This window comes from Salmo salar, chromosome ssa03, assembly GCF_905237065.1.
Source record: "Salmo salar chromosome ssa03, Ssal_v3.1, whole genome shotgun sequence".
In the NCBI taxonomy this organism is placed as follows: domain Eukaryota; kingdom Metazoa; phylum Chordata; class Actinopteri; order Salmoniformes; family Salmonidae; genus Salmo; species Salmo salar.
Genome location: NC_059444.1, coordinates 58119627 through 58131631, shown reverse-complemented (window position 1 = coordinate 58131631; position 12005 = coordinate 58119627). Strand labels below are relative to the sequence as shown.

The following is a 12005-nucleotide window of genomic DNA, read 5'->3' as shown; positions in this document are numbered from 1 at the left end:
TCATAAAGCAGCAGCTGTACATGTGGTTTGGATCTGAACCAGTGGGACTGATTCAAAAACAAGACATTTACTCCTGAGGTGCTGACCTGTAGCACCCTCTACAACCACTGTGACCCTGCTGGTCATCTTGATGAACAATCTGTCCTTAATGGCCACGTACTCTTATAACCTCCACCCAGCACAGCCATTAGAGGACTGGCCACCCCTCAGAGCCTAGTTCCTCACTAGGTTTCTTCCTATGTTCCGGCCGTTCTAGAGAGTCTTTCCTAGCCACCGTGCTTCTACACCTGCATTGCTTGCTGTTTGGGGTTTTAGGCTGGGTTTCTGTACAACACTTAGTGACATCTGCTGATGTAAAAAGGGCTTTATAAATAAATTTGATATTGGAGAGACAGAAAGGCAGATTTCAGCCCATCCCTAGCTACCAGCCGAACTAGTCTGGTATGCAGTTATATAAACTGGGATACGCATCCCGTTTCTATGGTGACCTTATCTCTTTGACTGTACTCTACCTTACTATGCGCATACAAAAACACACGCCCTCTCAGCTCTCTCTTAAGTGTTTGGGTTTCAGCATGAAGCAGTCAGATGGAGAGGTAGAGAGTGTGTGTGTGGGCGAGTGTGTGTACTCTGCATCGGCCTGTGGGCGCTTGTTCCACTAATCTGGTGCATCTTCCCCACGCCAATTCCCATTCTCCACCTCCAAACACACAGCCGTTGAGATGCAAATTAACATCAGGGCAAATATAAAAACACATACGCAATCCTGTGTCGATACGGCAGTGGAAAAAGTCACACACAGATATGTATGGACAATCTGGATTTAATAAGTAACCCTAAACCAAAATGGTGACAAACACAGACATGCAGCAGTGGTTCCCTGCTGTTCATAGTAACCTAATTCAAACTGCACCCAGTAGCTACTCTGCGGCATCCCCTCCCCAACCGCAACCTTCCATTTTGGGCAGTGGAGAGACTTGTCTGGCCACTCGCTCCAGTGAGCTTGCAGCAAGGCTCAAATATGCACCCAAGGCCATCCAAGTTGAGGCAATGCCTTTGCCAGTCACATACTTGAAGGTTGTGTTTTTTTTCACTGTTGTTTTTATTTCTTTACTTACCTATTGTTCACCTAATACCTTTTTTGTTGTTGAAATTGCACTGTTGATTAGAGCCTGTAAGTAAGCGTTTCACTGTAAGGTCTACACCTGTTGTATTCGGCGCACGTGACAAATCAACTTTTATTTGACTTTCCCACCACTGTGGTTAATGCTACAGGACACATTCATACAGTACCAGTCAAAAGTTTGGACATACTCATTCCAGTGTTTTAAAATTTTTTTTTAAGTAGAATAATAGTGAAGACATCAAAACTATGAAATAACACATATGGAATCATGTAGTAAACAAACAAAAAAAGTGTAATCAAAATATATTTTATATTTGACATTCTTCAAAGTAGTCATCCTTTGCCTTGACAGCTTTGAACACTTTTGGCATTCTCTCAACCAGCTTCATGAGGTAGTCACCTGGAATGCATTTCAATTAACAGGTGTGCTTTGTTGAAAGTTAATTTGTGCAATTTCTTTCTTTCTTAATGCGTTTGCGCCAATCAAACAAACAGTTGTGTTGTGACAAGGTAAGGGTGGTATACAGAAGATGGTATTTTACCAAATAGGGCTAAGTCCATATTATGGCAAGAACAGCTCAAATAAGCAAAGAGAAACAACACTCCATTCTTATTTTAAGACATGAAGGTCAGTCAATTATGAAAATTATGAACTTTTAAAGTTTCTTCAAGTGCAGTCACAAAATCCATCAAGCGCTATGATGGAACTGGCTCTCATGAGGACTGCCACAGGAAAGGAAGACCCATAGTTACTTCTGCTGCAGAGGATAAGTTCAATAGCGTTACCAGCCTCAGAAATTGCAGCCCAAATAAATGCTTCACAGAGTTCAAGTAACAGACACACCTCAACATCAACATTTCAGAGGAGACTGCGTGAATCAGGCATGGCTACCACAGTATTCTGCAGTGATACGCCATCCTATCTGGTTTGCGCTTAGTGGGACTATCATTTGTTTTTCAACAGGACAATGACCCAACACACCTCCAGGCTGTGTAAGAGCTATTTTACAAAGGAGAGTGATGGAGTGCTGCATCAGATGACCTGACCTCCACAATCACCCGACCTCAACCCAAATGAGATGGTTTGGGATGAGTCGGACCGCAGAGGGAAGGAAAAGCAGCCAACAAGTGCTCAGCATATGTGGGAACTCCTTCAAGACTGTTGGAAAAGCATTCCTCATGAAGCTGGTTGAGAGAATGCCAAGAGTGTGCAAAGCTGTCATCAAGGCAAAGGGTGGCTACTTTGAAGAATCTCAACTATATTTTGACTTGTTTACTACATGATTCCAAATATGTTATTTCATAGTTTTGTCTTCACTATTATTCTACAATGTAGAAAATAGTACAAATAAAGAAAAACCCTGGAATGAGTAGGTGTCCAAACTTGACTGGTAATGTGTGTGTGTATATATATATATATATATCTCTATCTCTATATAGATATAGATATAAAATAAGTGCACATGTACAAACACACATGGATGCCACGGGAAACACCCTTAAATCAATAGACTACACCAACAAAGAAAAAGGCTAGATGTTTTTCCTCAGTTTTAGTCTTTGCCCTTCAATGCAGCTGCTGTGACCTTTTGGCTGCTTTCACACATTTAACCATGTTGGAACTGAAGGTTGGGATTGATGGGTCTCTGTTTGAGCCTTTCTAACAGCAGAACACCGGAGGAGATGGCGACTGCAAACATATGCCTTTCACCCTTCCTCAATTTCTCCAACCGCACAATGCTTTTGTTGGAAAGTTTGAACTACTAACATTTTGCTCTACACACTGTGTGGTCAGAGCATACTCTCAGCTAATCCAGATAGCAGATGTTCTGAAAGAGCTGCATAACCTGGACACATACAAATCAGCTGGGATAGACAATCTGGACCCTCTCTAAAATTATCCGCCGCCATTGTTGCCACCCCTATTACCAGTCTGTTCAACTTCTCTTTTGTATCGTCCGAGATCCTTAAAGATTGGAAATCTCCTGCGGTCATCCCCCTCTTCAAAGGGGGTGACACTCTAGACCCAAACTGTTAAAGACCTATATCCATCCTACCCTGCCTCTCTAAAGTCTTCGAAAGCCAAGTTAACAAACAGATCACTGATCATTTCGAATCCCACCGTACCTTTTCCGCTGTGCAATCCGGTTTCCGAGCTGGCTACGGGTGCACCTCAGCCACGCTCAAGGTACTAAACGATATCCTAACTGCCATCGATAAAAGACTGTACTGTGCAGCCATCTTAATCAACCTGGCCAAGGCTTTCAACTCTGTCAATCACTGTATTCTTATCGGCAGACTCAACAGCCTTGAATTCTCAAATGACTGCCTCGCCTGGTTCACAAACTACTTCTCAGATAGAGTTCAGTGTGTCAAATCGGAGGGCCTGTTGTCCGGACCTCTGGCAGTCTATGGGGGTACCACAGGGTTCAATTCTCAGGCCGACTCTTTTCTCTTTATATATCAACGATGTCGCTCTTGCTGTGGGTGATTCCCTGATCCACCTCTATGCAGACGACACCATTCTGTATACATCTGGCCCTTCTTTGGACACTGTTAACAAACCTCCAAACAAGCTTCAATGCCATACAACACTCCTTCCGTGGCCTCCAACTGCTCTTAAACACTAGTAAAACTAAATGCATGCTTTTCAACCGTTCGCTGCCCACACCCGCCCGCCCGACTAGCATCACTACTATGGACGGTTCTGACTTAGAATATGTGGACAACTACAAATACCTAGGAGTCTGGCTAGACTGTAAACTCTCCTTCCAGACTCCTATTAAACATCTCCAATCCAAAATAAAATCTAGAATCGGCTTCCTATTTCGCAACAAAGCCTCCTTCACTCACGCTGTCAAACATACCCTCGTAAAAGTGACTATCCTACCGATCCTCGACTTTGGCGATGTCATTTACAAAATAGCCTCCAACACTCTACTTAGCAAACTTATCACAGTGCCATCCGTTTTGTCACCAAAGCTCCATATACCACCCACCACTGGGACCTGTATGCTCTCGTCGGCTGGCCCTCGCTACATATTCGTCGCAAGACCCACTGGCTCCAGGTCATCTATAAGTCTTTGCTAGGTAAAGCGCCACCTTATCTCAGCTCACTGGTCACCATAACAACACCCACCCGTAGCACACGCTCCAGCAGGTATCTCTCACTGGTCATCCCCAAAGCCAACACCTACTTTGGCCGCCTTTCCTTCCAGTTCTCTGCTGCCAATGACTGGAACGAATTGAAGAAAAAAAATTGCTGAAGTTGGAGACTTATATGTCCCTCACTAGCTTGAAGCATCAGCTATCTGAGCAGCTTACCGATCACTGCAGCTGTACACAGCCCATTTGTAAATAGCCCATCCAATCTACCTACCTCATCCCCATATCGTTTTTATTTACTTTTTTGCACACCAGTATTTCTACTTGCACATCATCATCATCTGCACATCTATCACTCCAGTGTTAATTTGCTAAATTGCAATTACTTCGCTAGTATGGCCTATTTCTTGCCTTACCTCCTCTGCCATTTGCACACTGTATATAGACTTTCTTTTTTTCTATTGTGTTATTGACTGTACGCTTGTTTATTCCATGTGTTGTTTGTGTCGCACTGCTTTGCCATATCTTGGCCAGGTCGCAGTTGTAAATGAGAACTTGTTCTCAACTGGCCTACCTGGTTAAATAAAGGTGAAATAAAATAAACAAAAATAAAATAAATAACAATGCACCTGCCATAGTTGCTTCATGCCTTCCCCAAACCCTCTCAGTTTATCATCATGTAGCATGTCCATCTTCCTCTGGTCCTTATGCTGGGGACCATTCTGGAGAGAGTATGCTTCTTGGCCCTGGATTGAGTGTGTGTCCCTTAAATGTAACCTGACAGTTCCCATGACAGTCAATCCTCTCTCTCTAATACAACTGTTCCCAAATCAGATTCCTAAGCCTGCCAAGTTGATTGGTCTACCATCCCCTACGATTAGGCCTGTCCCTGGGTCAGTATTCAGTGTTACAGGGGGAGGGACAGAGGAAGAAGGGTTGTTATTACTGCCGCTGGCTAGCGGCGTTTCCCCCAACGTGCCCGGGGCCATCTGTGCGCGAGCGTGTGTGCCTAATGTTGCACACCGCATGGCAGAGATAAGAACCACCGCTCCGGTCACATCAAAGGATGTCAAGTGGTGTAGCAGTTCACCAGGGTAAGTCATAGTCACAAACCGGCTGGCAAGGCTGCTGCAACCCGACTCTCACTGGATGGTCAATACGAATTAGTACCAAACTGCCAACTGAGAGAAAGAAGCCACTGCACTGATCTACTTGTCGTCACGCCACCTGGATAAGCTAGTAGATAAAGAAGTGCTGATTAGATGAGAACATCCTTATGCTATAGAAGCCAGTTAACAAGAGTATTTTGCTCAGTCTCTCTGTCCCCCTCTTCCTCCCACTGGCTGGCACACTGTCCATATAGTTTATGAAACCTCTAATCAGTCTCTCCCAAGTCTCATGTTCTCAAAACACTCATCTCCTTCCTTCCTGCATTCCCTCTGTTTCTCTTCCTCCCACTCCTCCTCCTGCTGCTTCCCTGGAAGTGCTGGTTGCCATGTGAACAGGTGCTGTGCTGGAGAGCCTCTTTTCCATGCCGGGCACACAGACATGCTCCAACCCACTCTCACACACTCTTATGCAAGCACATCAACGCACACATCCATCCAAGCGAAAAAGTACAGAAATGCAAACGCATGCATCCAAGCGCACACGCATGCAAAAAAACATACAGAGATTGAAACACATATACACTCACACACACACTAAGTAAAGGCAAGTCAATCATCCCTGGACCGCCCCATCGTGCTCTCCTCTCCACAGTGGTCAAGGTGCGTGGGCTTGAGAGGAAAGTGCAGGCATGTAGAGAGGAAGGGGAGGGTCAGCCGTCCCTCCTCTCCTTATGTAAAAGCATCCAAAAGGAGTGGGCACTACGCAGCCGCTTCTCTTTTAATCCCTCTTTCTTTCCATAAAAGAATCATCCGAATCCCTCCCACACAGCCCAATGCAATCGCATTTTCTCTCTGCACTTTGTCCCTTTTCCTCCGCTCCCTTCCGTTCCACAAGACTTTTCAGCTGCGTGGCTCAGAGTATCAGAACAACTGCCTAAGGAGTGTATCGCTGGATGTGGAATGCAAAGCAATGAGAGCATCAAGCAAAGTCAAAGTCTAGTTTAAACATCCCACTTGGCTTTGTGAATAACTGATGTGGAACTTGATACAAGACACGTTCCCTCTGCATTGCAAGTGTTTCAAAGCCAACATCAAACCCCCAAGTCCTCGTCATTCTGCAAGACAAACCAGCCATGTACTGTTCTGCACTGTAAGCAACTGCTGCAGCATCTCCAGCGCCCTGACACCCTCGTCTGTATCGACCATAGCCATTTTAACCCATTATTGTACCCATGGGTGACTGGTCTAAATCTCCACTACTTGTTTAGTTCCGTGCTTTTACATGCAATACTATAGTATACTAAGAATGTGTACTGTCCAAATACACAGGATGTGGAGTGGCAAATTCCCCTCTTTGTTATTATGATGATAGTCTATCCATCTGTTTTCATTTGGACTATTTATCAGACAATAATAGTGGGAATGGACTGTAGACGTGGGGTTTCCTAAGTTGTAACACGTATCACGAGTCAGACATGGCTTCATTAACAGACCGTTTTGCGAGACTGTACACAGCTAAAAATTGCCTAACCCTTGCCTCAACACGCCTGGTCCTAGAACCAATAGCGTGGTTGGACGAGAAATGAAACCACAAGGTAAACAGGGTTACGTAAGAGCATTGCCGTTGACCTCGAAAAGGACGGGACTTTTTAGGGGCTGTCAAAATGCTTATAATCTGTTCTTTACCTGCGGCACTGTGTCTCTCTCTCACACACACACACACACACACACACACACACACACACACACACACACACACACACGCGCAAGCAGAGGGCAGTGACTCAGAGGGTTTATGGTGTTCATCTGGAGCGCCACTCAGCCAACACTGATCTGGGACTGCTGATATGGACAGCCTGGTGCATAGTATCTCTGTGAGAGCACTGTGGTATGCAGTGGGAAAATGTTATATGGTGTGGAGTACTCAAGTGTGTCAGGTAGAGTGTCATATAGGAGTGTGTGAGACAGGGGGTCATAAGGTTGGGGAGCATGCAGTGTTCGGGTCGTAGTGGACCGTGTTGACATTGTTTCACCATAAACACATGTGCATCCAACAGACACACACACACACACACACTTCCTAATAAGAAACATTTTGACTAGAAGGCAGGATCAAGATCCAACCTAGATCCATAATCCAAAGATTAATTTCTGCTCCACATGAAAGGGTGGGCAGGTCCGCTATTGTTAACTAATCCTGGATTAGCCACGCTTTTTTTTTTTTTTTTTACATATTCTAGAACATCCCCATCCAAACAGCAGCAAACTTGGCCCTCCAAGAAACAGGTTAAACGAGAATAAACATATTTAAGCCATCTGGATTGTAGTTCACTAAGTGTTCATAACACCAACGCAGCTCGCTGGAGGGAAATAAATCAAAGAGAAAAATGAGTCAGACAAATAAAAGTCAAACAGAATAGTGACCTTTTGGAATGGACCAGATGAACTCTCATGAACCCTCTTCAGCCGTACGCCAACCAAGTTCCCTGCGTATTTGTCAAACTCAAAGCATACACAGATCAGGTTTAACATCAACCCATTTATCACTAAAATCTCCCATTTTGATTCATTCGGGAATCAGACATACATTCTGGAATTACATCTGCAGTTTCAAACATGACTATTGGCTGCTATACAGAGCCAATTCCATCTCTAGCACTACGATGCCGCTTCTCTCTTCTTATGAATGATGCAGTGGAGATAAGTCTTCTCCTGTAAAATGCTGTAGGGGGAAATTGACAGAAAAACAACAGCGCGAGAGAGGGGAATTCAAGCATGCTCAGTCAGTTTAACAGGAGCATACAGGATGACCTGGGGAGCAGGTTGGCGAGGTCAAGGGGTCATAGGACAGGAGGTACACCGGCCTTACAATGCATAATGGGGGATGGTTGCCCGCAAGCAGAATAGTTCTAAGATCATTTACAGGAGGTACATTGAACCCTTATGCACTATGTGAACCTAGGTAGAGCAGATTCCTCCTGCAACAGAGCACCAGGAACTGATATGGATTATCACTAAACAGTAGGTCTCAATATGTGTCCTCCACACAGTTCATTGCAGGTGTTCATTCTGAGACATTTCCTGATCATATTCTACTGATCTGTTCATTGTTGCCTGTAATAATGCCTGACCGGCACATCACAGTTGTACTTGATAAATCTATTGGATTTTCCAGAGAGATCTGGCAATTGTGTGACTGTGTGTGAAACCCGCATCACGCAACAACCAACACAACAGATAAATTGAGCAGAATTCAAGGATTGGCTGGGAGGGAAATCTGCATGTTACACAGGAAGCCTTGGCAATCTACCTTGGAAAACTCGGTTAAATCCTGACTTGTTGAAAGATAAGCAGTGGGGGGGAAAAAAACTCACAATGAGATGCATAGTAAAAATGGACACACTGGAGGCTTCACTCAAAGGTAGATATTGACAGCGGTGGTGTCATCTAATGCAGTGTATCGCTCACCAACCATCCCCCACAAGATAGGAATAAATCACATTATAACCACTAACGTACTTCACTTCAACAACTGCTTGGGAATCTTCTCTGGCACCATTCCAATAACCCATCACCAGCTCCATCACATACATATGTTTATGGTTGCTATATTACAGTGTATACAAATCTGGGCTCCGCGTTGGTTGCTTTCTAATTGTAATCCGTTACAGTTACCTGTTCAAAATTGTAATCAGTAGCCTAACTTTTGGATTACCCAAACTCAGTAACGTAATCTGACTCAGTTGAAGATTACTTTTCCCTATGGAGGCATTACATGCAAACCTCACTGGCTACATTGCGTGAGCGAGCGATGCAAAATAAAAATGTACACATACATGTTTTTCAATCATTTCACCCAACCAGCTCGCGTGCGTGAACGAGCGTCTGCGTAGCCAAGCGCTAAAGTAGAACTTGCTTCTATTTGAGACGCTCCACGCAAGGCCCACTCCAGAATAAAACAAATTGTATCGTCTGCTCTTTAGCTGCCAACAGAAACATTGTCTTTTAGGATGAGAATCATGACCTCGTTTTTAGAAATAAATAAATAAATGCACAAACTCAGCAGCCAATGTGCGAAGACTAGCGCTTTCCTCCATGGCTGATCATGAAGCAGCCAGTTTCCATATGAAAGACATGCTGCTACTGTAATCGGCAAGTGCAAATGAGCTCAATCAAAAATGTTTTTGTTTAATAAACCGAGGCTATACATTAGATTTTGGGCGACTTTCGTTTTTGGTTTAAGTGTCACAAATGTAAAGCATAAATGTGATTAATTTGGCGAGGTCTTATTTTCTGAGGGGTGAGAAACATCTGGACCTTCCATTTAAATAACAGGCTTTTATTGTTCTTAACGAGGCCAGACGTTCTTATGTAACCGTTGAATAAGATAGTATAACAAGGCAATGATGGGACGGAACCACCGCCAAATCCCTCATTCTACAGCCTGGAATAGATCACTGACTGAGTATTTGGGGTTTCTGTTATTGTTATGAGAAAAAGGAGGAAAAAAGCAAAAGCTTAGTTATTTTCAATAGCCTATGTAGGCCTATAGACTAGGATATAGCCTAATCAAGGACCAAATGGTAGTTTGGGGTTCCTGGATGGGCTACATACCTTTGACAAGTGAATTTCTTGGCTAATTGGCCAAAGTGAAACGCAAGAACACCATGACTTGGTGTGAAACAGTTGAGGAATTAGTCAAACCACTGAGTGTGATGCTGTTGATTGACAAGGTCAATTTACCTGTGCAGTTGCCATATCGTTTGCCCGCCACACTGTCCAGGAGCGCCAGCGCCAGGTTGTCCGGTGTGTCCGCAGGCAGCGGGGTCCAGCTCGTGTCCAGACTCGCCTCGGAGCTTTGCTCATCACTAGACAGCGACGGGCTCCTAATGTCCGCAGTGGCCGAGGGCCAGCACGGTGCTTCCTCAGTGTCCGGGCTGAACACCTCCCTGGCCGGACCGCTCTCTGGAGAAGTTTCCCTGAAAAACGGAACCACCCGAGACAGGCTGGCTCGCCGCCGAGAAGCACCAGTGCCAGTTGCCTTCTCCCCAAAGCCACCAGCTCGAGTGAGCGCCGTTGTCTGTTTCTTCAAAAACTTTTCCAGGGGCTTCATTCCAGCCGGCATTTTGATACAATACCGCAATAAGGCTTTTTTCGATGGTGATTGATATTAACTGAATACCTCTGCAGGAACTAACGTGACTACATTATACAAGCATCCATGCGTAATTCTATTGACCGGTCTTCGTAGTAAGCTCTTGCATGGCGATAATTAACCCATTTGTCAAATCATGATTTTAAAAGGGCAGTGTAAAAATCCGATTTGTGAAGCAGCAGTCTATTGACATCGGCGACAGCGTGCTCACACACGACTGCGCGTTCTGGTTGAGTAGCTTTTATCGCAAAATATCCAAACCTGCTCCACAACAACCGCTCCCTGGCGTCTCCTCCACCTCTGCAGACGTTTCGGGCGCGTCAAGGAACAGTGTTTGTCAGTTTCAAGCAGCGGCCAAAATACACTGGATGACGAACGCAAGGTGACGAATAAACACACACTCAGCAGAGAATGAGATAAGCCGAAACAAAATATAAGGATAACAGCGGGGGTTGGTAAATAGGCGCCCCAGTAGCTTTTTAACCACCGACAAATGCGACGAGTCTCTGCCGCATGAGGTATCTCTTACTGCTGGCGTCAAAGCAATCTACTGCAGTAATATCGCCAGTGGGAATGGCCTCGGCTCCTCGGTATGTGTGGAAGCTTGTTCAGATAAGTAGCAGCCGTTTCCCTCTCCCCTTCTCCGTTTGAATGCAGTTGTTCGAGCTCTGCGTGGACAAACACACTCCCTCCCTCTCTCTTTCACTCAAACTCTTCGCGGGTGTGTGTATGTGCTGAATTTGGGACCGCTGCTATATTAACTCGCCCACTCCCTCCCTTCATCTGCAGTTACCGTCAGTGCTCCTCAGTGCTCGCTGAATGGCAGCTGCTCACTCCCACTGAAAACCAGGGCCGGCTCTAGGCATAAGCGACATAGGTGGTCGCCTAATGCCACCGGCCGCTAGGGGGCCACGACCAACAAAAAACAACTTTAATTTTTTGGGGTGTTGGGGTCTTAACTTACTATTTAGCGTTAGAATAGTAATATACACAAGGGGCAATTTCGAAATGTAGTTGTGCCTCAGCAGTCTTCCTCTAGTTATGTCAGTCACTGACAAGCACTCAATTAGCCCATGTCAGCTAACAATGTTTTGATTGATAAGTTCGTTTACGCAGCTCTCTAAACTTGTAGTAATCATGGCTGAATTACCAACCGGGCACTAAGGGTACGTTGCAAGCAGAGAAACAGGTGATACTGTATCAGTTGATAAGTCACATAGAAACTGTGATCTTGTACAATGTCGCATGGAGCAGAAATGGCATACAACGCCATGCTACATTTTTACAATAGCTACTTTACAATACCTCTATTTCTGATGATTTGTCCTAGTACTGTATAAGGACAATGTAACTGTAAGACTAACATATTTCTCAACATGCTCACAACCAGCCGTTGGATACAAAAACATTTTTTATGGTGCATGTCAAGTTAGTCAAATACTGTATGGACAATTACACTGAGTGCACAAATCATTAGGAACACCTGCTCTTTCCATGAAATAGACTGACC

At 44.7% G+C, this 12005-nt stretch overlaps 1 protein-coding gene across 2 annotated transcripts in view; it reads right to left on the bottom strand.

Moving 5' to 3' along the window:
- Positions 1–11319, bottom strand: part of LOC106600822 (rap guanine nucleotide exchange factor-like 1) — a 31448-nt gene extending 20129 nt beyond the window's left edge. For both annotated transcript variants that reach the window (XM_014192521.2, XM_014192522.2), the window contains exon 1: positions 10084–11319. In XM_014192521.2, coding sequence (XP_014047996.1) covers positions 10084–10465 — 382 coding nt within the window. In that variant the 5' untranslated portion in view covers positions 10466–11319. The remainder of the gene's footprint in view (positions 1–10083) is intronic.
- Between the last annotated feature and the right edge of the window lie 686 nt (positions 11320–12005).